At 37.7% G+C, this 27647-nt stretch overlaps 1 protein-coding gene across 2 annotated transcripts; it reads right to left on the bottom strand.

The window, feature by feature from the left end:
- Positions 1-668: 668 nt before the first annotated feature.
- On the bottom strand, positions 669-26840 carry FAM160B1 (family with sequence similarity 160 member B1). 2 transcript variants are annotated; one of them, XM_018069357.3, is made up of 17 exons: positions 26734-26840; positions 24690-24859; positions 22468-22572; positions 22003-22125; positions 20602-20640; positions 18561-18845; positions 17528-17724; positions 16222-16336; positions 16040-16116; positions 15749-15941; positions 14375-14544; positions 13413-13556; positions 11608-11698; positions 9726-9869; positions 6035-6175; positions 4915-5018; positions 669-4824 (listed from the first exon to the last, which is right to left on the bottom strand). In XM_018069357.3, exons 2-17 carry the CDS (start codon positions 24807-24809, stop codon positions 4719-4721), a joined length of 2154 nt encoding a protein of 717 aa, XP_017924846.3. In that variant the 5' UTR covers positions 24810-24859; positions 26734-26840; the 3' UTR covers positions 669-4718. The 2 variants fall into 2 exon arrangements, with proteins under 2 accessions (XP_017924846.3, XP_017924847.3); XM_018069358.3 differs by lacking the exon at positions 20602-20640.
- Between the last annotated feature and the right edge of the window lie 807 nt (positions 26841-27647).

The following is a 27647-nucleotide window of genomic DNA, read 5'->3' as shown; positions in this document are numbered from 1 at the left end:
CTTGCTGTAGCACTGTTCTTGTAAAGATGCAAGAGCACTTGCAGCTGTTAAATACTGAGGAGAAACAGCTTAACATCCAAGTGTAGCCCTCAGAGGGGATCCTACTGAGAGACAAGATTTTTCAAAGGCTGATGAAAACTTGAAGAACACCAAAACTGAAAAAAAAACCCTCACGATAAATGCGATTTAAAAATATATAAAAACATATATAACCCCCTATGTATAAAAGCCTTCCTTGAAGGCCCCAAAGGAAGAAATTATGCTTATTCATATATCTGACAGACATTTGTCCCCAATTCAATAAACTAATGTTGTAACTGACGCACTCTGCACTCAAATGCAATAGAAAACCAAGGTCTTGACCAGCTGCTGCCTTTCTGGAAAGATATCAGGGCTCTCAGGAAAGAGCAGATGTTAATCTGTGCTCAAGATGGCTCCAACCTGGCCATTTCCCTCAGCTTCCAATTTTCATGGGCAAGAGCATGCTGATTCACTCCGAGCCCGGCACAGGATAGTACAGGTTTATCCCAGAAGACATTGCAGTGACAGACTCAAAATAAATGAGAACTTCAGGATCAAAGGTATGATGTAAAATTCTTAAACATTTTCTGTCTCAAGGTCATCCATACAAGAAGTATTATGGGTTCTGTAATAACAGAAGCAGTCGCTTCGTTGAAATTAATTTATTTTGAGAATATCCCTTTTAATCCTCCATGCATTTTTTAGCACAAAAAGTTGAATTTACCACAACCTCCTTCATAAAACTTAATATTGTATGTCTGGTAATGTGGCTGTTTCAACAATTCCTCACTGGAAATCCCACACCTGTGAAACCTTGGCAACACTGTTAGTAAGTGACCTACACAAAGTTTAATAGAAAATTTTTACTGAATATCCTCTGTTTAATGTAAACAAGGCAGGAGGCAAAACAAGGAGTATATATTTTATATAGTTACATTATTTTACAGGGCACAGTAAGCATGAAGAACATGTTTTGAAAACCCTGTATGATATGCAATATCAGGTATGGATTTTCCATGTAACCCCAGGTCTACTACAGGACCCTTCAATTTTACCAAGCACTTTGGGTTAGTATTTCTTTTAGCAAGACAAAGAGCACTAAGAGAATGTCATCTGTGAGATTACACAGCAGGTTATGGTAGAAATTACCACGCATTACAAAGCCATTCCATGATTACTTGTGCCCTGTAAAATCAAGTGTGGCAATCTTTACACTAATCATAGTGTAAGCAAGCTCGGGATTCTGGTCCTTTTATATATATATGTATATATATATATATACATAGGTAATATACAGCCAGACTCAAGCTGTGTATCAAGTCACAGCTTTTATATTGCACGGACAATATATAGTAAGAACATTACACAGACAGAATCTGAATACCAGGAATATTACAGTCATATGAGAAACTAAGGACAAACTTGTTCTACCAGAGCTAGCACATGGCTTATTACAAAATTTTCTAAATCAGACTCTAAATCAAATACATACTATAAATGAGAAAAAATGTAAAAAATGCTTCTATTTACACACATGTGCATCAGGATTAAAAAGTGGGTGGGGTCTGCCTTTTGAAATAAAAAATTATTCTAGTATTACCTCTCAAGTATTCCAATCTAATACTAGTGGTCCTATTTTCTAAGGGGTAAGCACTCACATTTCCCACTGACATCTGAAGGATCTGCATATGCCATGAACTCTTCAGGCCTTATATTTTCTCAGGTGGCCCTCTCTGGGTAATAAATAACCACATACAGACACACACACACACAAACAAAATGGGCACCTCAATGACATGCATAGATCGAAAAGGTGAAAACATGGACCTCAACTAACTTCTAACCTTTTGTTAAAAAAAAAAGTGCATGAAAAATATCACCACAAAAATAATTAAATGAGTTCTATCTCTTATGGAAGATTAAATCACTTTTACAAAAATAAAGGTCATTGTCATCAGGTATAGTAATTAAGGGTTTGGAGGCAGCACTCACAAGAACAGTTTAGGCTAAAGCAACTTTAAGGATTGCTTCACTTCTATCAGGATGGATCCATGTCTTATAAATTTATGAACTAAATAACATTTGATTTGCAAGAACATCACCAATGTCACTGGAGACTGCACAATTATAGCCTGAATTTCAGACTGATATATAGTTATATCTACTTATTTTTTTCATGGACAAGCTTAAGGAACTGTGTTTGCAGCTTGGCAAACTGTTTTGCATTAAAATGCCACAGAGGCATTGCAGTGTAATGAGCTCAGGTATCAGTGAAAACAGCAATGACAACAAAAGAGGTTGATGTTAATGCTTTCATTTGAGATCAGGCATCTCTTGAATGGCATTATAAATTCTTATACTACTTGGAATGCTCTTGGAAGTTTTAACATTTCTCTCATTTTCATTTATAGTAGCATTACTGCTTCCAGTTTCCACTGAAACTGGGACATCAGAAGTACTCTGGAGCATACACTTAAAAAAAAATAATGAAAATAGAAAATTTGAGGAAAAAGTAATTAAGCTCAAGCAAAATCAAAAAAGACCCAAATTCAGTAAAGCATCACTATTTGTGCTCCATAGCTCAACTTTGTTTATGTAAAAAATTGCAATTTAAGGACAAAATTCTTGAAATTAAGCTTATGTTTAACTGTTTTGCTGAATTGGGACCTTATTTATAACAAATATATGTATTAAACATCTCTCTGCAAAGACATCAACGTGTTCTAAACTATGTGTCAGGTATCAATGAAGCTTCTAATGCAGACCAACTGCAATACAGATCACTAAAAATGATTTGCTGCTTTCAAGGTATGTTTCTAAAGAACAAAAATGAAAAAAGTGACATTTTATTAACTATATCCTACCGTGCTACTTGGACATGAAAACAATTTTGGGCTAAATTCATAAGAAAAAAAATCCTCACACAAACAGATGAGGAAGTAAAACACGCTTTTGTTTGCCAGAGAAATGCCACACTTTTTAAAAGTGTCCCAGTACAGGAAGCCATTGCATACAGGTTTCACTTGACAAAATGTTTCCCCGGTTCCATAGCTACTTTCTCCAGCTGAACCTGTACTGGAAGCTTTTACAGCAGGACCCTCTTCACTGCTGACAACAATAAATTTAGCCCATTAACTGTGACACTGCTCTAATTAACCTGCTAACTTAAAAGGCCTCTCAACATCCAGGCTCCATAAATATTAAAAAACAAGACCTCGAAGGCATGGATTCAGAGCAAAATCTGATTCTCTGCTACAGGCATGTAAATCCAGAAAAAATCTAGTGACTGAGTAAATTAGTCCATCATTGTATGTGAGCAGTGAGATCTGAAATGGGCTTTAACTGTGCAAACAGGGCAGGAGGAAAGACAAATGAAGAAACACAATGTAAACAGGAGTGAAGCTCTACATTGCCTGCCCATGGTACGTTCATAGGAGGGGTCCTGCACATGTGTGTGAGGTCAGGACAGGTCTCTCACCCCAGACATCCAGTGTGACTGGAAGGTTCAAGCACAGCCCCCCACACCTGCCAGTGCTCAGTAAGAACTCTGCCAAGTGCAGGCTACCACCAACAGAAGCAAAGCACACTGACGTGGCCTCCACTTACAGTGCCAACAGCTGCCCTGGCTGATGGCATTCATACTGAAAAGGATTCACTGAAAGGCATTCCTGCATCCCAGCATTATGAAAAGCAGGTGCAAATTTTGGTCCTGTGTAAGTTATCAATGTTTTAACTGAGTTGGCATCACTGTGATGGCTAGGTAAGCAACAGAAACATCTCAAAAAATAACAGAATGCTGCCAATTTTCAAGGCACAGAAGATTCTTAAAGCAATTCAGGCTATATACCAATTTAAAAGAAATTAAAAATACTGTTTCAGCAACAACTACTAATGACCTAGAATTAACCTCTCTGTAAAGGTGACATGGGTCAAACATCTACAATTCTCATGAAAAAACCTAAAGCAAATCTAGTTATGCAGATGACCTGAGATTAATAGCTTGGAATGACAGAGACAAGCGTGCTACAAACATGTACACTTCAGATATATTTGATATGGATGTGATGCCGAATCAGGATTAATTTCATCAGTATTGATTTTATACTGACATATCTCTTGAAGTAATCCATTGAGGAATCAAGCTCAGAGTTGTCTTTAAGATCCACCAAAACAAAAATGACCCCTCATTAACATATCCTACTGTATATGGATTGGTGGACTTTTTGAACCTCATTGTTTTTAATAACATACATTGCAACTATGATTTCCTTTCATATCTCCAACAGAAAAGAAGAAGAATTAAGACATAAAAATGTTATAAAATTAATTTGCTTTTTAAAACTAATATGGTCACAAAGTACATGTGAGCCCCAGAACATAAGACCAAACTCTCTAAACACTGTCATTAGAATAACCAAGGTCTGATGTCTGTGGTTCTTCATGCAGCTTTTGCAGCTCTTCACACAGTGGCTAGAAATGCTATGTATTGGTTTCTCCCAAAATGCCTTCACTTGAGGTCCACTTGAATCCTCCTCTCTCGCAATCTGAACATCTGGTGAAAGGAAGTTGTTTTCCAGTTCTGCCAAACATCCCCTTACATTTTTCCAGGAGGCACCACCTCTTCTCTTTGGGTGTTGTCTATGGACTTGTGGCTGAAGGGAGCCTGGTGGCTTCCCAGCCTGAGCCCCCAGGGCTGCTCACGGCGTGGCCGAGGTGTGGTACTTCACAAAGGCGATCGCTGCCAGCTCTTTGCAGAACTCTTCCAGCACAATCACGCCCTCTAGTAACGTCATGTGGTCAATGCTGGGACAGAGAGAAAATTGCAGGGAGTCAGGACTGGCATACACAAAACCAGCCATGGGTCTTGGACAACGTGCAGCGTTATTTACTCACATGGGCCCTTCAGGCTCCAAGCCCAGTAGGCGTTTTCTGACCAGCAGAAGTTTGGGAGTGAAATCTGGGATGCGTTGGATTCTTACCATGAGGTCCCCGACGACCTGTAAAGCCATGGACACACAAGGTTATCACCTGTGCAGAGCGCCTGGCAGCAAGGTTAATGACAGCTTCAGTGCCCAGGACACAGACCCACTTCAGCCTCCTCACAGGGTCACAGAACAACATGTGCAGTAGCTGCTCTGCCCCAAAAGAGGAGCAGGAAGTAAAGAGATACAAATGCCTTACTTGCTGTTGTCACAAATAGCATTACTTGTTTTAATTATGTGGATGATTAATTTGTCTTAGTAAATGTTGACGCAGGCAATTGACCAGTAAATTTATGGGTTTAGGGAAAGCACAAGGGGAGAGAGTGAAGATTTGTATTTTGGAATGGGGAGGGCTGCTGGGAAGAAGGGAGCCAAGCCCTCTGTCAGTACTGGGCAAGCAGCATTAACAAGCTGCTGACCAGCTTAATAACAGCTGGTGCGTGGGGTAAGTGAGGGATTCTGACTAGGAAGATTGCAGTGTGACAGGCACCCAGCCAGCACTTCTAGGATGCAGGTCTGGCAGGAAGAGATGGAATCAGAGAGGGGGAGAAGGGGACTTTAGATAAATCCAGGACTATATCATCAACAACAGCCTTAATCAGAAAAAAAAGGAGCCTGAGCAGAGACACTCAGCCAGGCACTGGGCATTAAGGAGTGCTCTTGTGTGTGTATCAAAACCATCTCTCCCATCCAAGTGCAAACCTGGCCTGTTCCCATGGCACTACCTGACTTTGCCTGCAAGTGACAGAAATGTGACCTAGTCCAGTTTAAAGCACCAGCATTGCCAGAGGGGATATCTTGTATCTACACAATGAAACTAAACAACAAAAAATTCTGAAGACATGAAATAAATTTTCAGTATTTTTGGTAGAAAATCCAAAATCTTGACTCAAATCAAGACTGTAAGTATCTGCTTTCAGAGAGAAACCATTTGCCAACTTCAACTACCCAGCAACTAGTACCACTAACTACAAAGTTATTAAATATATTTCTTCTGTATAGCCATATGTATTACCTGTGTGTTTACTCACCCTGACAATCACAGAGAAGAGAGACTTGCAGCCACAGGCAAGGTTTACATAGGGATCCAAAAGGTATTCATGTATATGAGGATGGGGAAACAGGGACAGTTTGGACAACACTGACGTAACTTGTAAATTTACATCATAGGGCTGCAAAAAATGGAAAACACAGTGCTCAGTTATTTTCATGCTGGCTTCTCTTCATCCAGCTTGTGTTTATTTAACTACCAGAACCTTATATACATGGTTATGAATAAAGAAAGATTAAAAGTTAGATTAGAAGACAGGCCCAATCTCTGCTTTTCACAACAGCAGTGATGTGAATATGACAGATGAGTATTAGATATTATTATCTGTATAACTGCTACAACCACTTGAAGCTTTTGCACACTTGTTTATTGTAGGGTAAGTCCTCTTCCCATAAAACATTTCTTCAGCTAAACAAATAGCATAGAATCAGCTTAGATTAAACATCTGCTTGCTTCTGATGGGAAACTGTGAAGCATATGAGCTAAGGAAATTGGCAGAGACAAATCCATGTTTAGGGCTAATATGTTATTTCTCTTCTACTTCATTTTTTCTGGGTAAGAAGCATTGCAGAAGGCCTGGTCATCTTGTGGCAGCATGCTATGGGAGATGAGATAGTCCTGGGCTGGGAAAGCAGCATGAAATTCTGAGCTGCTTCTCTACCTCCTTTCTGCAAATCAACCAAATGGGAGATGCAACACTGTCAGATGCTGGAAGATGCTCATAAGTCATAAGGAAAAAAATAATACCTAATTTTCTAGGAAAAAGTTAGGGCCTAGTATAAAGGATTTTACCATCCCAGTAAGAAACTCATTTCCATAAAAGCAAGTATTTTCACCACAGCTTCTAAATGTTCCAAACACTTTTTTCCCATCTTTGATTTTCTCATCACAGCGAAAACAAGCTGACACTTTAATTCAGCCCCAAATTTGCAAACTAATGGAGTTTCCTTCTATCTATTCAATGGTAGAACAGACTACATTGACAAGAGATGGACAAACATTCCTTTGGTGCACACAACTCTGTCAATCAACCTTGTCGATTTAAGTGGATTACAGGGCCCTCATTCCATCCTTATATCTGCATATTGGTAGTAACATCCTTACTGGCATAATCACATCTAGAATAGGGTGATTTAATGACCTCCAATTATCATCTCTATGCTCTCAAGTTAACATCCCACTGAACAATCAGAGAACAGATTCTTGCCTCTTTCAGATTTGGAAGAATTTGCCCTCAGACTAAGACAGTTAGCTATTAAGACATTAGCTATGTCTACATGTCTAAGCTTGCATTAGCCTACTCAGCAGAGATCTGACACTTGACACACTTGACAACACACAAACATCTCCTGCCATCTTAGATGCTCCAGAGTATCTGCTGGTCTCTTGATGGTTCCACAGATGGTGAATCCTGCAAGATCTCTGTTGTAACCACAAGCTTGTAGGAATATCTTGGGCAACAGATACCTAAGTTCAGGCACCTGAGAGCAGCTTTCAGTCCATACAGTTGCAGAAGCTGAGATGGTGATCCACTTTACACTAAAAGAGACCTGCTTTTCAGCATAAGAGCTACCAGGGCTGTTTTCACAAAATTTCCACTGACTAGACATGGATACCTAACAAATATTTAGGTACCTTATTCTTGAATTTGTTACCACACACTGTTGCATAGCAAAGTTGGCTTACAGATCTTCTGAAGTGAAAGCACATATTTCTTTTGGCCAGTGACAGTTATTTTGGTACGTGATACTCCAGCAATAAATTCATCCCAATCTCCTAACAAATGAAGCTTTAAGACCCTGGACCAGAGATGTTATAGGTAGAAGAGATCACTACACTTTGAGTTATTATGGCAGAGCTACTCTGCAGAGAGAGACACAAATTCCTTCCATAAATCCATTCACTGCCTACCTAGTTGATCTGTAGAAGGTCTTTAGAGCTGTCTGAATCAGCCAATTCATTAGGAAGCTTTGAAGCAATGAGCATTATCTGATGTTCACAAGAAGAGAAGGAAACAAAGTAGTAACACGCGCTGCATTGTTCAGACAGATTGCTGTTGTGATTTCAACTAATTGAGAGCATTAAGGAAAGCTGCTTCTTCACACAGAGCTTTTATTTCTGTCCATATGTCAGCAGACTAACTAAGAGGGCCCCATTTCAGATAACATCCTAAAAACTTTCCCTGTAACTGAAAAGATTAAATGCAGCAAAATTTGAAGTTCAGGAAGGTTAAAAAAAATTCTTAGCAAACAGTCAGTTCCATAGAAATTTATAGTATTATCAGGAGGAAGAAGGTAGTGTCTAGTAGATGAGGTACTTGAAACAATTTACTTCACTTGTTGTGCCTCAGCTATCTTTTGACAGAAACTATGTTAGTGGTACCTGCCACCTCTGCAAAGTTTTCTAGTATCATAATCACATCAGAGTGTTCCCCTGAACGCTCACAGAGCTGACCTAAAGGCTGCTACTGGCTTCCTGACATGTTCCCTGTGCATTTATAGGTTCAAATGGCTCTTCTCTGCTTATGACCAGGAAATCTGGCACTACCGCAGCTAATGGTTTATTCTGTAGATAGCTCCATATGCAAAACAGGAAAGAATTGTACAAGCTTCTGAAACTGGTACAACCACATTTGTAGCCACTCCAGCTGGTATTACAGGGAAGGTAATCAAGATTTCCAGGGCTCATTTTCACTGGAAAGAAAAATTATCTTCTTGATCTAAAGCAGTAATATTGACTTGAGGAACATAAGCCTAGAGTTTAGAGAAGGCAAAGAAACACTAAGTTTCCACAAAGGGAAACTCCTTCTCACCTCCCTGACCCCTCACCTTCTCCCCAGAAAGTCGAGGTTCTGCGAACTGGCTGAACACAGAAACAAACGGGCATCAGAAAAAGTCACTTTCTTTTAATTCTTTTGTACTAATCTGGATCTGACGTGTCACACCACCTTTTCAGAACAAGGAGCCCGTCAGGTTTTACCTCATTTGTTTGCCTTTAGCAGATATATTTTTATTATTTGAAGATAATCAAACAGGAAAAAATGTACTTCACATTACTGGTAGAAAAGAATACCATATAGAAACTTTCACTGGAAAGTTTTTTAAAAACTGAAAAAATGGGGAAAGTATTAACAGTAAGTTCTTTTCACCTTACACAGTGACATAAACTGTTTCCTGAACAAGACATCAGATTGAAGTTCACTGAAATGTGGCAGAAAGATGATGTACCCTATTTTTTTTACTGGAATATGTACATGCTTTTTAAGTGTAAATGCTGTAAAATGAAAACAGAAAAGAAAAATGCTAAGACTGAAGGATTCCTAACATACTATCTTAGGAATTCTTAAGATACTATCTTATCTTCATCTTTTATCTTAAGGATATACTTTCCTTACTCAATTTAAATGATATTTCTGGTCAATAAAACATTCGGTACACAAAAAGGTGGCTAACAAAGATAAGAGAGTTTTTGTTCTTACTTTTGTGAAACTGATAACATTGATCACTGCAACATCCTGCAATCTACAGGGACCTGCACCAAGGACATGGGACATTACACAATAATACGAAACTATAATAGAAAACTGACTGATGGGAATCCATGGGACCTTATCAGCCCTTTAGCAGTGATGAAAGTATCAGAAATGGAATTCCCAACCTGTTTTTTCTTACCTGATCAAGAATCCTTCCCATTCTTTCAAAGAGGACTTTCAAGAAGTGTCCTTCAAAAAATGACGCTTCTAAATTGCACTTTTCCAAAGATCTGGGAGATCCAGGCCACTCCCACCGTAAGCAAATGACACAATAATCCCGGAACTAGAAAAAAGTAGTTAGGAAAACAGACTTAAATCTCCATGGAAACAATTTAATTTCTTTTGAATAGTACATACACCTTAAAATTATAATCTGTAGCTAAATGACAACTCTAAGCTCAAAAAGAACAGTCCTTGTAAAGTAAACACTATCAGCAGGCACCTCATTTTCTTCTTGACATTCCTGCTACTAGGGTAGCTTGAGAAACAACCAGTGGAGAACAGAGCTCCCAAAAAGCAGCTGGGGCCAAAGTACAAAGCAAAGCCAACAATACACATCCTGATCAGGGTTCTTCTAAAGTAGGAATTGCATTCTTACACATTCTTCCTGTCAATACATTACCACATTTCCACTATAGGATGTGTAGCTTGTTTTGCTATTCAAACTGTGTTGCTCTCTAATTCCCAGGACAGGAAAGGCCTGTGTATATGCAAATATATATATATATATATATTTTCCCACAAATGAAAAGAATTCCAGGGTTTCCTCTTGCCTCTTTTTGTTTCCTATCACTCCTAACAGTCTTTCTCAACCTCTGTCCCTCATTTGCTCTGGGCTGCCTGATGTCTCACTTCCAAGGAGTTATACCTTGAAAGGAGCACAACTTATTGCAGAAAAAAATAAGGAACACAGGAATAAACAGAAGCAAAAGAGAGAGAAAACAGACTCAGAAATTCTGCACTGCATGTAGCTTACCTACCTGTGCAGCCTTCCAGGAATAGAAATATGGAAGCAGAACAGCTATTTGGATGTAATAACAGCAATAGGCAGGGCTATTCTTAGGGGGGATATATTTTAACAGTAGCCATATCATTGTCAGGAAGTGACAGAAACCAATTCTGCTCTCTAATAACTCCCAGAATACTCTTTTTCCCAAGGCATGAAAGAAAGACAAAGATGATAAGTGGTTTCTGGCATCCAAGAATAGAAGATAGGGGAATTTTACATCAACCCTTGTTTTCTTATTCTCTATTTTCTATTCCCTTTCTTTTCAGGAGAGACTACTTCAGGAGATAAAGCAATATAATAAATAGAGAAATCCAAGCTTCCCATCTTAAACTGCTGATAACATAATTCCAAGGTTATGGAATCTTTGAATTACCTATCAAATATAGCTCTCAATTACTGTGCTCCTTTGCATAAATTTTTCTACTTTAGAAGATTCACAGGACTTCAACATGAAAGCTGCAAACAGGCATTGTCCTCTGACCAAGGAAACTTTATATTATATTTGTAAAAACAAAACTTGCATTTATTTCAAAGCAGTGTATCATAAAGCTTTCCCTAGCTCCCCAACCTCCCAACTTCCAACCTGAATGCCTTAGGCTGTGCATTTCCCGTGATGAGCTTTTATTTTCAAAGTCCCAGATTGCATAACTCCTATGCAGCATTTTAATTTCTCTTTAGTTCTTTCAAACAGCTTGGCAGGCAATTCTCCAAGAGAATGCAGATAAATGCAAAAGCAAATTAAGAATCCATCCAAGGTTCAGATTTTCTCTCACTGTATTTGTTATATGAATATTAATGCATTTAATGTCATCCCTTATTCCCCCTAGAGCTATACAAGGTGAATTCATCATCAAAAGATCTCCAAAGGTAAGTTTTCATTAGAAAATGAAAATTGAATTTTCCCATCTTTCATTACCAAAAGATGCATTTATTAGGACTATTTAGAGAACCATTTGTATATTCTCATAAGCATTTCAAATTTCAAGGACCAAGGAAGACTTCACCGACTTACTTGTCTGTGGGCATCTCTGAGGTAAGTATCATAACCTGTACCCTCCACATGGTATGACGACTTTGCTTCATCAGGTACAAGACAGAGAAAACTAAAGAGAAAAAAAGTACATTAATGAGTATCTATATTCCACAGAGCATTGATCAATACTTTTTCATCATCTGTACCAGTGTACACAATGCTGAATTGTCTGGCCAATTAATCCACAGACTCTACCATAACTCTATGTTAGGAATAGAGACTACAAAATCTATTTAAGCATGTCTATTCCAACTACTGTTTGTAATAACAAGACATATACTTCAGAACTTTTGTATCTAACACTGGAGGTAAAATCCTCAGCGGAAGCATTTTCTCAGAATCAGCAGATAGAATGGAGATGAAAAGGAATATTCATAACCAGTCAAGCACTTGCTAAAGGCCAGACTCCATCTTATTAGAAGTAAAAAAAATATACTTGGGAATAAACAAGCCAAAAGAGAATGAGAATTACAGGTAAAATTTTTCTAAACCTACTTCATAGGTAGCTTTATTTACCATAGTTTGCTGTGGTAAAAAATTAACATCTAAGACACACAGGAGTATTTGCATATAAATGCCCCAGTTACAAATATAACTGAATTGCCTTTACCAGATATGTAGTGTAAATACTGTATGTCCTTATTACTTCACCAATATCTGACCTAAAACGCATCATTAAATTTTGAATCATATTAGTAAATGTCTTGAAAAAAAGAATAAAAATTAGAACCACTGAAATTTCTGGAAAACAAAAAACCCTCAGTCTTTGGACCCTGATTCCAAATTTCAGCTTTCTCCACACCCCAAGAACTCCTGGATGCTCCTGGAAGATTTTTATGCAGAAATATGTAGTAGCTGACGTTTCATGTGGAGTTCGTCTTATCCAAAAAAATATAAATTTGCAAAACAGTGCAAATCCTGAAAAAAATTGTATTCACTGATGGAGATTAAACGAGATGAATTTAGGAGAATGTTCTTTGTGTCTTTGCTCCAAACCATGTCCACCATAAACTATATATAGCAGTACTGGGGGAAAGAGGGCAAGAAGTGACAATGTCTTTGTGTCCTGACTGTCCCCGGGCTGTTTGTTTCCTTTGGCCAACACCTCTGATTATTTCTGGGTAAGCAGACAGGTCAGCTGTGATACACCAGTACATGCTACCATGTATTAACAGAGCAAACAGCCTTTGTCCTAATATTAGTTCCTAAGAGAATTACCATCCCTAAGTTGCTTAGAGCAGAGCTTGCCCTCCTTGTGATATCCAATTTGCATATGACTGATAGGCACTGAGGTGTGTTACAGGTGACAGAGGTGCCCCCTAATTTTCAGGGAACAGAAGGTTATCTCCAGCATGGCAATTATTTACTTTTATGTATGTGCTTAAGGAACTTTAGGAAGTTTTGAGTTTTGGTTTTTTCCCTAAAATGTTTATGGTAAGACTCCCCATGCTTGTCCAGGAAGGTGAAGTCCTGGAACAGTAATTATTTCTGCGAAAAGCAAGTTTTATAATCAACAAGGCTTTCACAGTGAATTCCAGCTATTCAACTAGACCATTAGCTGCAAAGTTCTTCGATTTTTCTCATTTATGTTGAATTATTTTTACTTATGCAAGCTCTAATCTTTCAGAAGTAGTTTTCTGATAAACTGCCACATAATTTCCTTCTGCAGAGTCATTTTCCCAGCTGGCACAGAATAACATCCATTACAGAGTACATTTAATTTGCACAGTGTGTGCAGACACCCACACATTCAGACATTTCTTTAAGTGTTTGTTTCAACTTACCTATTTACAATTTTATGAACTTCAGTCTTCCCATCATTTTTTGGATGTTCTGGACTGACAGGTGGAGAAGCACTGAGCCACTCCTGTGCTGACAATGTGTTATCTGGAGACAGATCAGTAAATAATGGATCTTCCTCCAGGTCTCTGTGAGATTATATCAGACAAAAACATAATTATTGACAGGACATTATGGAAGGCAGGAATATCTCTGTGTCACAAGGCATGCTCTGTGTTTTTCTTCTCTGAACAACTAGGATGTTTTCCAGAACACTACCATATCCATCTTATTACCTAGTTAATACACAGAAACACCAACCTGTATAATACCCAACATTCTGAACAACAGAGGAGACATTTTTGACTCATACAAAATCACTGCATTAAGTCACTTAAACTCTGTAGCCACAGTTTTCACATGAGAAAGTGTTATACTCAGGAAATATTTCAATTATTTTAGATGACTAAAATAGCTGGTGTGGTAAGTCCTTACCCTTCCATTGGTAAAAAAATTAGTTAGAAGAGTTACATAGGATATTTTAAAGGATTTTATGTAGGGTCCTAGAAAAGTTGTTCCACCAAGAAATGATTCAAGAACATAAATATAAACAAGGCACCTAAGTGGCTGACTTCAAGAATAATCTCACTGATTACAATACAAATATGCATAGACTTAACCTGGGCAGATGCATAAGTAAATTGATACACAAAGACCTCTGAATGCCTATTGCTCTGCACAAAGGCTTGTGGTAATTTTAGCTTTTCTACTCCTGTTCTAAGAATTTACATAAGTTGCTGATGTAATAATTTCTGCATCACTTTACGGATATGGATTAATACACAAGAGCACTCAAGTGCTATCCAGGCTCACTTTTCTTTCAATTACTGAAAACCCCCCCGTTTTGTTCTAAAAATAAGGATCCAAGTTAGCTGTTGTGAAAACTTCCTTTAACAATGAAACTTACACTGCTCCAGCAATCTGTCCATTCTCTACCACATCTTTATCTTCTTGACAGAGGGGCTTGTATTCCATATAGTTTCTTTCTTCCAAATTTCTCAGAACCAAATTATAAAGAATGTGCTCATTGGGTTTTTGCAATAGGTGCTCAAACATTCGTAAAGTCATTATGCTGATCTGCAACATAAAAAGTTGACTTCAATAAACTGATGCACTGCTGCCCTATGGTTTTGGTCTTATATCTGGCTTGTAAATCCTAGAACATTGCAATTACTTATTGACATTAGAGAAGGAAGCAAAAATCATATGAAAAATTAGGCAATTGTGACGCTGAATGTGGTATAAACATGGATGAAGAGTTCACACACATCTGAAAATCAATATGGGAATGTATTTTTTTTCTGTAAAACAAAAACTGTTCTGAAATCTGTCAAAATAACATATACATAATACAAAGAACATACAGAGAACTCACAATTTAGCTTTCCATATTACAATCAGATCCATGCTCGAAGATGGTTATCATTGTGCAAATGACACACAGAACAGGACTTAAAAGTTAGTAACAAATACCCAGAATAAAACAAAGTAATACTGGGATATTGTGACTAGAACTATAGGCTATGATTTTTACATGGAGATGTAGGCTTTTAAAAGGAGACTGACTTTAAGCAATACAGAGATAATTTTAAAAGACAGCTTTAGAGTGCTTAGCTTTGCCAAGATCAACTAATTTATACAGATAACTCATTCTGACAGGGTGAGCAGGTAGGCATACTGAAAAATTGATATGGGAAGGCATAGGTCTGTATTTCAGGCAAGCTTGGTTTTTATTTGAAAAAACAGAGTGGAGGTTGTTTCACGGAGAAAATGAAACAAGCAGCTCCTGAGGAGGGATTTTACTGAAGTAAATTATTTTAAAAATGTTTATAGCGTGTAAAGAGTTTGAAGTTATTATATCATTTAATTGGTATTGTGTATATTCTCTGATCACACTTCATCTAAACCCCAAATCTATATCTTATATGATAACAACACAGAATTGACACACCATGGAAAATAACAGTGACACAACATTTAACAAAGCACAAATTAAAATGCAATTACAGATGCTGAGTTTGCCCTGTCTTACAGGTGAGCAAATCTAACTAGATATGCACAGTGGGCAAGCAAATTTAGAAAAGAATCTTTAGTAAAGGTTACAATATGCTAGGTGGAGAAAACAGCTTGACTTTCATTTTCTAAAGGGAATTTGTGAGGCCGGCAGTCAGAACTCTTTTTCTTGGCAAAAAAAGTTATGAAAAGTCCTCACAATGGTGTCTTTGCAGACTCTCCACAAGCCAGGACTGGCCAGCAGACATTACTGTGTATCACTTCTCACCTCGTCAGAAATATGATCACAGTGCTCGATTAACCTGTGTCTCAATGGATGCCTGTTGATGTCTGCCAAGGTTTCCGGGTCTCTGTGTTCTCCAAGTATAAAATACACAAGCTCCTGCAGCAGGACATCTGAAGTGACCTGACGAACGATGCGGTGCAATAGTGCAGTTGATGTGAGGATCCCGATCTCTGAACTGAACAAAGTATTTCATATCAGACACGTAATGGATTTCAGCTGAAAAAAATCAGCTTGATTCAGATTCTGTTCTGTGTCTCGTAGGATGCTACTCACGTTTGCATCAGCTGAGGTTCCATAACATCAATGAAAAATCGTTCCCGCACAGCTTTTGCCATAGCAACAGCAGTCATCTGAAACAGAAGTACAAAATGGTGTGTCTCAAACTCAAAAGCTAAGAAACAACTGGAACTATTTATTTGCTGAATATATTTGTATCATTTGAACATAGTTCAAACCTTTTGTGCTTCTTTGATGAGCTGATCACAGTAGTCAAACCAAGAAAGAAACGAAATCAACGCTCTTTTCCCTGGAAAAGCAGATGCATCTTCTTTGTGGCTATAGGAATCCAAACTAGAGAACACAGAGAAAAATATTTATTTAGTCTACAAGTAAGTGAAGAATCTTGGACTTCATTCTTATTGAACCTAACAGAATAATCAATTACCTACTTGTAGCGAAGGGAACATTAGAAAGGCTTCTCTGCCAATCTATACTAATCTGGCAGTGCCATCATTACACAGGTGTTCAGAGACATGCTGAAGGATGCACAATATGTACAGCAGAGGAACTCTGGTTAAGTATTTTTGCAGTCAGAAGGGAAAACTGATCACCAAGTCTGGTCTCCCAGGAAACACAGACCACAGAAACTGAATCAATTACTCCTGTAGTCACAGAACCATAAAATGAAGGCAATTGTTCTTCTCTACTCAGTAAGCAACCTCAGTAAGCAAACTCAAGTCCAGCAAAACCACGCAGTGTATACCTGAAACTAGATTGTATCTTTCACAAAAAAAGCATGTTATTTCAATTTAAGGGCTCTAAGAATAACATATACACCATTTTCTTTGGTAAAGCACTCCAACAGTTATTTATCCCACAATTCAAAGTTGTAGTTTTTCCCCTTCTAATTTCAAACTTCAACCACCACAAATTTTGGTAGACATTTTGCAAATATCTACTATTTGTCTCAGTACTAACAGGTCATGAGTAATTCATAGTAAGGTGAATGGGGAAGAGAAACCTTTTGGGAATCTAACATGCAAGCAGTTAGGATGACAGGCATGTATCTTCTGCTTCATGCTGATGAATCAAGCAATATCTCTTTCCTTCTTCTTTTTCACTGCAAAAATTTTGCAACAGCAGGCTGTTATCAAACGCACCCTTCCTGCCCCCCGCAGCAGCTGACAGTGCCCGCTGTGTACAGTGAAAAGTTTGTGTTTCCTAAATCCTGGACATCTGCATGAGAACATAATCCATACCTGATACTCCAATGACACCACTACAAACTGCTAACATAAGTCGGTGGAAAAATGTGCCCCCTGAGGAATATCAGCAGAGGATCGGCAGGCAAACCTGGCCCCATGTCAGAAATCATGTGTACACTGAACAACCAAGTGTACTGCTCTGCTGTAGCTGTGGGTCAGCTCTGAGGCTTTAGCATGGGGGAGTGAATATTTTATATACCTTATCTACCTATAAAATTAGTTTCAGGGAGGGATGTAAAGTCGCTTTGGGTATTAAATACAAAAATAAAATTCTTACCCCCAGTTAATTGCCTCCACTGTTTCAATGTCTAAGGGATCCAGTGACTGAGGCAGGGCTTTGTAGAGGGTGGCCAGCCTGTCTGTCAACAATTCACATAAACAAGTGCTTTGGGTCAGGCACTTGGCAGCTGCTGGTTCTGGCAAACTCACCAAAAGCATGAGGCCTTCACAGGCCTTCACTGCTATCCGGCCGTCCTGGCAGAAGGGCATGGAAGAATTAATCAGAGGGTGAATGAAGCTCACTTGAAATCAAGAAGCAAACATCTCCCAAATAAAACCTCTCCATTTTCCCACAGTGAGTGAATGCATTCATTTTTGTTGACTTTTCAGTCATTAATGAATTAGGATGTAAGGAATCTCACCTGTCAAATACTAAGAATGCAACTGCAACCTTCAGGCTGACAGAACTAGTGCTGTAGGTCACCCTGAGATCAAGATATTATATCCTGTAAACTAATCATGTAACAATGACGAAGTGCAGTGGTAGAGTCAGTTTTCTGCTCCCAACACTGCTGTACCAATTACAGGCTTACCCAACCCTCTACATTTTCTGAAAGGGTCTGTATTTGAGGATGGAGCCAGTTAAGACATACAGCAGGTTTTTCTAAAGAACACAGACTTCTAGAGATAGCCCAGTGCCCTCACAAAGAGAATGTGTTTGGTTAAGTCAGAACAATTAAAAGCAGGTTTAAAAATATTCTCTCGTGATATATTTAACCTTCTGATTATCCTATGTAGTTTGTCTGTGAAACATACAGCATCCTATATATATTTATTTAAACACCCCACTTACATTACCAGCAATAAACTTAGTATTAATTTTCTAAAATAATATTTTTAATCTTAATTGACAAAAAAATTGTCAATTTACAAAAGTTGCCTGCAAAACAACCCTCATTTTAGCTTTTATAGCTAAAATACAGTGTGTATATCTGGGTATATTCACTCCCTCTCTCCATTTCACACAGCATCCAACTATTTCATTTTATTACATTAAACCGAAAAAAACCCAAAACCAAAAAACAACTCACGGGACTTTTAGTGAGGTTTAGTAGAGAATTCACTAAATTATAGTCTTGATTTGGACAAACAGTGGAGGACTCGGGTGATGACGTGACATTTAGTTCATCCAGACTGAAGGAGAGATCATCCGCCGGTTGTGGGAGCTCATCCTCCCTCTCCATGTGCTCCACTCCGGCTGCACTGGGCATTTCTTCAGCTTGTCCTGTGTCTGTTGTCACAGAGTCTTGGTCTTTTATCATTTCTTCTGTGATTACACTTGCTGATTCTTTGGAAGCCATTGCTTTTAACTTATTCTGCAAAGCATTTTTTGGAATTACACAGTTGAAATCACTGTTCATCCTGAAGCAGAAATTTACTAAAAGTAATTTTTTTTACATCAGCATTTGAAGTAGTCAAGGCTGGATACAGTAACCACATAGAAGGTTTAAACCTAGGCCATTTTTAAATCTGCTTAAAGTTCTCTTAAGCCCTGCACCATTTTGCTTCAAGGTTGAATATGTCATTTACAAAGAGATGGCAACATTTTCGTTCACTACTGAAGGCACATATTCACTTGACTGCCCACAATTTGATAGAAGTTTTTCATTTACCCTATTGGTGCACCTTTAGACCATAGCACATACCATAAAACACCCTTTCTAGGCCAAGGCCTCAAATTCATCCAACATCTGAAACACTGTTTCCAGTTGGAGCCACACAAGTAAAATAATTCTAAGTTTCTTGAGATTTTATCTTCCACAGGAAAGAGGAAAAACCACCTTTTATGACAGCAGGGTACTCTCAAATTGTGTTTTCTCATGAAGATAAAAGCTGAGTAGATTGAAGGGACAAAAGATACCAGAAGTTAGCATTGGGCACTGGATACTGTAACAGGTGACAGAGAACCTTCTCCCAAGCTCCACAGCATCTCTACTTAGCCTGAAAAAAAGCAACTCATCTGTCTTCCCATAAATCTGTCTCCAGCACATAAAAAGATATTTAAATTTGTGCTTTGTGATATCAAGAAGAAACTCAGAGCAAGGCAAAAAACCAGTGTTCTTCTGGCATATGTGCAGGTGAATAATACTTTATTGGAATCATAAATTAGACTGCAGCACAAGGCATGTTTTTCCAAGTGAGTACAATAGTGAAGTTATTAATCCAAATGCATCCCTTCTCTATGATAACACCAAAATTATTACAAATATATCTCAAGCATTAATTATTTAAAAGACTAACCATTTGGGGTTAATGCATTTAGAACATACAAGCCAGCAGGGACTGACTACATGACAGTCTCAGGCAGCAAACCAGAACTGCTGTGAACGTTTGCTTGATCACTGTGCATTCATTGTGGGGAATTTGCAGTGAGCATTGTGATACACTCATAGAACCAATTCCCTGGAGAGGCAAACAGTGGTAAAAGCAGCAAACTGCATGCTATAAAATAAGTACAATTTTTTACTACAGTAGAAAAATCAGTCCTTCAACATATGTATATTTTTTTTTCGACACTGTAAAAGCATAAGGTGGCAAAGCAGCAAAAATGTGTCTGTCTGAACCTTGTTTATCTATCCCTAAAGTTGCTGGAGTCTTCCAGTATCATCTCATCTATTTTATCAACACGCAGAAGTATCTGATCACAACAATGACCCTTGCACATAAAGCAGAACTAAAGGCTGGAACAGCCTTTCATTCCTGGATTACACACTGTTGCTGTTACACACTGTTACCACTCAGGTAGCAGGCAGGGCTGTCAAAGGGAAAAGTTACTTTTCTCAAAAACTGGGTAATATTTTGTAAAATATTACAAATATTTGATCTTATTACTTCATGTCTGGACTCTTCTGCCATTTGAAAAGCCATTGTTTATTTAGCTGAGGCACTGATGAGAAGACCTAACATATATAAATGTATGAATGCCCCTAGAAATGTGTCCATAGCTCATTCCTCTTATATTGGCAGGCAACACAAAGCAGTTTGTACATTGAATAACACACAGACAGAATTTTTGTGTGTATTTAAGCTTCCTATTGCCTAATCATGCAATTCTGCAGCTCAGCTGCTCACCTGCCTCCTGCAAAGGTGCAAAACAGGATCCTGAATGACCTAATAGAAAAGGTTACATAAAACACATATTCAGTGCTTTCTATACAAAGTACTCATGAATTCAGCATCAACAGAGAGTTGACAATATAAAAATATACTTTTATATTTTCGTGATCTGTAACCGTCAGAGTTTCAAAATCTGTGGTGGATGATGCCATGTCTAAGTTCAGACAGATTTAAAAATAATTCTGTGAAAAAATCAACTGATATCACAGCTGATGAGAATCTCTACTTGATTTGTGGTGAGAAATGTAAAGCTGATAATTTGTAGTATTGAAAATAGAAGTGAATAGTGAAACTATTGTTCATTTTATAAAATGAAGGTACAACTTTCTAGCAGACACTATATTAGAACTTTTTTAAGGTCTCAAGAGCAGAAGCTGAAACACAGAGAATCAAGTGTCCCTTTGTATGGAACAATCAGTTACAAGGAGTATTTCACCTAAGATGGGATGAGATGGGGCAAGTTTAGCATAAAATATGACCGAGGTAGAGCTAACAAGCCAAACATTACAATGTATATTCTTTACCTCTACAGAAGAGCTACAAAAACTCGGTCTAAAGAAAAGAGCCCAATAATACCAAAATAAAATTAGTATAGGGTTTTTAAAGCTTTAAGTAAGCAGAATGAAGTTCTTCCAGTTCTTATTTCCACAAGAGATATAACTTGCCCAAGAGACAGTTATGCCATGTAGCTTTACTGGTTAAGCAGTACAGGTGAAACATTTTACTAAAAAATCATCAGCATTCTATCAACACTCTATTTGATATGGAATCATACAAAGGAAATCCTGAGTTTGTACATACTCAGTTCTTTTATGCCCATAAAATCCTGAAGAAACTGGTCAGGAACAGTCAAAGAAGGAAGCAAAACTAACAGATAAGCACAGGATGATTTGGTGAGATCCATCTGCATTTCAGTTTATAAGTGTTGGAGATTTGAGAAAGAAATGCCACAAAAAATTGTGTAAATTTACCCTTTCATGCACCTGAAGGTCAGAAACAGTGACCAAGTCACAACAACAGCACCTCTAAGAGGCCTAGATGTGAACAACAAGAATATTCTTTCCTATTAAAGGACAATTCTGCACCACATGTACCTCATGGGGAAACAACCATCCCAAGTTGTGAAGACAAATGCCTTAGGCTACAACATTTACAATAATGCTGTGAAGGAAACAGGAGCTACAAGTAATGTTCATCAGCTTGCCTGAACTCCACAGCCAGCATTGTTTGCAATTACAGATCCCTTTAAATTTGGAATCATCTGGATTTCCATGTCTGTTTTTTAATATTGGAATCCTGCTATTTTGAGGAAGAACACTAACAATGTCTCAAGAAATTCTGAATAAATTTACTCACCTCAAGGAAGAAGTTGACCAGGTATGGATCTTGTTTCAGCTTTGCACATACTATACAGAGAAACTGAATTTCTTCATTTTCTGTTGGTGTTGCCAGAACTTCACCACACAACCGGATTAATTTCTGTCACATAAAGCAAACAATGAAGACAGAGAGTAAGCTATAGGTTTTCCTAGGAATAGTGGATTGAATTATTTTTCTATACACATACTACAATTATGTATGATTATTGGCTTGAACATTTGCTCTAGATTTAGATTGCCATAAACAAGTTTTCTTTATTATTTATGACATATTGCAGTGGCAGTTCATGGCTCTAATCATCAATACATTAAAAGCAATACTGCACTCGAGCAGTTTCTTTAATTCACTTGACAATGGAAGAATTAAAGATACCAATAGGTACAGCAGAATAAAAGAAACTTGTCATGCAAAAATATAGTTTACTTCAGATCTGAACAGTACCTGCACTGGTCTGTGCACATTTATGTGGGGGAGAAGAGGTTGCCTTATTCTTCCAAGAAGCTTTGTGTAAAAAGCCAGAACTTGCTGTTTCATTCCTGGAGGACACTGAAACAAAACCAGATGAACAATAACAAAAATATAACATATGTGGAGAAAAACAGAGATGCAAATTTCTCACTCAGAATGGCTAATTAAACAGCAATAATATATCCAAAAGTATTTTAAAAATCATCATCTGTTAACACATTACTTTATTGATAATAACAGAGATCAACAAAAAATGTTGCATCTCACTGTTTTTTTCCTTTTCAAATTATTTATACTTTCAGTTAATTGCTCTAGGGTAGACTTCTACCAATCAACATTCCAGATCATTACAGTAATAAGGGGAAATTAACTTGGAATTATTTTGCTACAGGTCAGCTCTCTTTTAGGGTACTGTACCACAAAATCCAGCCACTCACTGAGTCAGTACATACAAATAAAGAATTATAAACTATAAACATTTTAATATTTACAAAAGGTTTTTTAAAATCACAAGCAATTAACCTTACACGGATAAGGCATTTATAAATGCACAGATGTTCCAGGACAAGAGAAAGCTGTTGTTTTTCCTGAGCAGAATATAAATCACAAGCAAATAAAATAAATCACAAATATCTGTGGAACAGATATCGTTCTACTGTCCCCCATGCACCTCATCACATGAAAGTACTTTCCTACCTCCATGAGATCTGACGGCTTGTGGTCCTTTATGTACCTTTGTTTCTTGCTAAATCCCCCAAAACTCATGCGTTCTACCACGTTAATATATGCTGTTACTCCATAAGTAATTTTAACCCACATAATTTCCCTCCTCTGGTTCACTGCACAGCTGAATGGAGCAGGGGTAGCAACAGCCAGGAATGACAACTGCCCAACCTGACTCTCCTCTCAAAGTAACTACTCCTAGATTTTTAATCCATGTTGAATAGAATGGCAAAATATCTACCATCAGGACACATCTATACAGTAATGTAGTAAGTCTAACTGACTGCTGTGAAATGAAATTATTCTTTTTGCACTAGATCTTTGCAACATCTTGCAAGCACTGAACTGAGTGTTTACTTCAAATATATCAACTCACAAGTGGCAAAGTGTAAAGACAGGCTTTACAAGAATTGCTTGTACAGGAGTATTTGCATGAGTACAAAATGACTTCTCTCAACTCTTAGAAATACACCACTAATTACCGACTTCACGTATGTCACCACTTCATCTTGGTTTCTTAACAAAGTTTATAGTTTACTGAATGAGCTGTATTTCTGAGCAAGTATTTTCAATACAGCAGGTATCTTAGCCTGATTGTAGGACAGGTGGTATAGTAACAGGAATTGCAGATCTCTGGTCCTTTCAGAACACAGAACATTCCAGGCTCAGACTGCTCATATCCTGCGTTGTCTATTTATAAAAAAAATCAAGTGGATTAAAAACTCATGACAATGTGTAAAAGACTGAGAATGAAACCCTGGAGAGCTCCATTTGTCCTTGGTATAAGATACACCACGCTTCCCTAACTGCATCCGCACCGTGATACAGAAAGTTCCAGCACAAGGACTGCCAAGCTAATTCACCCCATGACCCATCCAACCCCACACACTTTACCTCAGAAGTCTGTCAAGAAAGACAGAAACAAGAATGCACCAAGACCATGAAGGGAACTTCATGTGTGCCACACGTGTGCCAGGGACTACATTCATACCAAAGACTCAGATGTGAAAACTGTCTGGAGATCAGACTAAACTGATGCTTTCTGACATGGAAGTCTTTCTGAGCAATAACGCACCACACTCAGAAAAATTTATCAAAAATTTGTATCTAATACAGCACTTTTCATCCAAGAATCTCCCAACAAAGGACAGAGAGGGATAATATTGTCTTGTAGAAGCCAGAAAAACTCTAGACTGAACAAAAATGTTTCTCTTAGTTTCACAGTCCATATTATCAGAGTGGTGAGTAACAAATCTCAGGGTTCTGTCTTAGCATCTCTCTGGTTTTCTCACTTTGATCACACTTGTAAAAGACTGTTATTTGTAATATGTTGGAAGCATAAGCAAACAGCTTTTTGCTGGAGTTCAGTGTCCCACACTACCACCTACTGTAGAACTTTTCTATTAATAATAGTTCCTATTACAATTAGGAGCTCACACAAAAGATAATCTGCTCTGCTGAGAAGTACATACGTCAGCTTTTCCTAGTGTGTAGAGAGTCTCCAAAATCTTGTGATGTAGCAAATATTCCATACATGGTCCTGTTTCACCTGATTCCCTCTCATTTTCTTCTTGGACTAGAATATCCAACATCTGTTCCAGGTGAGAAGGAATGTTGGTATCAGTCACGGGAGCTTTGTCATCTGAGCAGAAGAGATGGGCAATTAAGAATTATTAAAATATTGTCCTCACTTTTCTTAAGTTCAGTTCCAAATTTAAGATTTAAAAACATGACCACTCATTTCAAGAATCTTATATACAGTAAGTTTTTACTATGTCCTAAATCAAATTTTCAGAACCATATCTGGAAATGTAAACTGGATTATGCATTGGGCAGATATTTAACCTTGCAATGGGGAAAAGGAAAATGCCAAAATTCAAAACATGGTCAAAAAGGAAAAATTTTACAGCCAGAAACCAAGTTTTGGGAGGGAAAGGTTCAGCTCTCAATCTGCTGGTTAGTATCCACTCTGTCTTGATAACTTTCTCTTTAACTCTCCACGTAGTGTTCTCAAAGCTCGAAATGGCCTTTAACATCAGTTTAATTTGCACCTGATCAGTTCTTTTACAAATTTGAAAACTGTTTTTTTTCTAATGATAACAACAAAGAAAACCCAAACTCCATGCTGTTTATTCTTCACAAGTGTTTAAATTTCTCTTTTATGCTTTCTGCATTGAGATAGAATTATGTCAAACTTTATGAAGGAAAGGATTTATGCCACTGGCAGTGGGAGTTGGTATTAACATGTTGTAGAGCATATCCACAACATGAAGATTTTCCTCTTTTATTTTTTTCAGCAAAATTCTACTTGAACAGCTATCCCACTAGCTAGGGAAATGGCTACTACTTCTTATGCAATAACCTAAAAATAACTGTCACTTGCATGCACATGGCAATGAGACCACACAGGAAAACTGCCATGTCAGAGTGATTTTGGTCTCTGCCACAACCTCCAGTAGCCTGGAGTGTTTTGCTTGAATTTCCTAGGCATAATTCTGCTCCTACTGCAGAGGACAGAAATATATTCACTCAGTGGAAACTTGTTTTTCAAATGACTTGTGACAGTCTGGGAGAGAGGTCAGCTTTTATTCTGCACCACGTCATTGCAGGTATCACTTTTCCCCCACCACCCTGTCCTTTCCACCTTAGGAAACATCACATAGTGTTCCAAAAGACGGGTATTTAGAACCGAGGGTCAAGTTGTAGCTTGTATGAGTAAATGTTGATATAAACAAGATCATCAGTCCAGACACAAACACAGATTCAACAGCTCTTCCAGCAGAAATGCACAATTAATACACTTGAGGAAAGCATGGCAACATCCATTTTTAAAACACAGTAGTTTAATAACAAAATAAAAAATTTACAAGTTGCATAATTTGCAAAAAAAAAAAAAAGGAAAACCCATGAAAAAGTTTAAGAAAAAGCAACTACAGTCATATTTCATCAGAATATGCATTTTTTAGAAGAGCAAAATAACACCTGGAAAAGGTTTAACAAAACGTGTTCTAATCTGCTCACAAATTCACTTTTCAGAGCTATTTTATCAAAATACCTTTCACTGACACAAGACACTAAAGCAAAAAAAACTAATACAGAGCACATGGAATTCATATATGTCTAATAAAATCTATGACCACAAAATAACTTCTATTAAAATCTTGGTAAGAAAAAAAAATCCCTGATGCAAACCAATAAAATGTAAGCAGCAGGGACTAAATTTCTGTAGCTGTCTGTTTAGATTAAACAAAATATGCAAAGACAGAAATTAGGTCAGACATGAAAAGGTACAGTTCTATATGTGGTACTTAGGAACTCTCCTTCAATCCTTTTTCATGCCTACTTTTTAAGGGGTGGAGGTACACAATACTTTTGATTACTAACTATTATTCTTGGCATTTTGGTAAAAGACATGACTAATTTTAGTATTTCTTAATCTTTTCTTTTTAAAAACACTGAAATTGATAATTTTAGTTTTCACAAAAGAGACAAACCCAAAGTGTTTTTTTCTTTTACCTGAGGTCTCTATGTAGTAATGGGTGATGGCTTTCCAGTGGTAAACAAAATCTTCTTGTAATGGAAGAGAAGGTGCAAGCTATGGGGAAAAAAAAACAACAAACAAAAACCATTTACAAATGAAATTAACATGTTTCCTCAGAGATTACACTGAATTTTATCTTATACTTGGAACTGAACTGCTTCAGACTAGTGCTACAATTAAGTCTCTGGTCTTTTACCTTTAACAAGGCCTACATACATTATTCATGGCTGAGCCCCATGTCATGCTGCCTGGCTTGTGAATATCAGTAATAATCTCTGTGATGTCTCTATGACCAGACAATCTATTTGAAGCAACAAAAGCAATTGCTCATACAGCAAAGCAACACTAGGAACCTATGTTTCTAGTTTAGATCACAGTTTTGTCCTGTAGAAAAAATCATGTTCTTTTACATCTGCTCTTGATGCCATTTTCCTTTTTTGTACACTCTGTTCTCCTCTCCTCCTCTATTCCCTTAAAAATACCAATTAGTTGCTTCATACAGTCTTTACTGTGCATTTTTTCCTGTTAACCACAAGTTCTTTCAAAAAATCTTTGTTCAGTTTTTGGTGATGGTTTTTGGTTTTGTGTTTTTTGTTTTGTTTTTTTTTTCCCCCACAGCAGGCCCATCCCCAGAACTTGGCAGTTTGTTTGTTTGTTTGTTTGTTTTTTTAAACAAGCACATTTTTTATTTCATTTCTGAGAGAAAAGAAAGTTTCTTCTTTTTTGGAGGAATCTGGGATGGCTGGTTGGGTGTGACCAGCATCCAGGAATAACATGCTGCAAGAATAAAACACAGCCTCCCACTTAGTCACCATCAGCACTGCTCCTTCCCAACTCAGCTGGAGACCTGGCACCCTGTAGCCCATTACACCATAGGCAGCATGTGAAA

This window comes from Manacus vitellinus, unplaced genomic scaffold (assembly GCF_001715985.3).
Source record: "Manacus vitellinus isolate BGI_N305 unplaced genomic scaffold, ASM171598v3 scaffold_15_pilon, whole genome shotgun sequence".
Classification (NCBI taxonomy): Eukaryota; Metazoa; Chordata; class Aves; order Passeriformes; family Pipridae; genus Manacus; species Manacus vitellinus.
Note: the sequence above shows the minus strand (reverse complement) of the source record. Positions and strands in the feature narration are given on the sequence as shown.

Excerpts from the sequence above, each read along its gene's own strand:
- FAM160B1 (XM_018069357.3), bottom strand. The coding sequence starts at position 24,809 with ATGTTGGATATTCTAGTCCAAGAAGAAAATGAGAGGGAATCAGGTGAA. Across the intron at positions 16,337-17,527 it reads GTGGAGGCAATTAACTGGGG|TTTGGATTCCTATAGCCACA; the intron begins GTAAGAATTTTA and ends TGTGTTCTCTAG. Across the intron at positions 5,019-6,034 it reads TCTTCTCTGTGATTGTCAGG|GTCGTCGGGGACCTCATGGT; the intron begins GTGAGTAAACAC and ends ATGGCTTTACAG.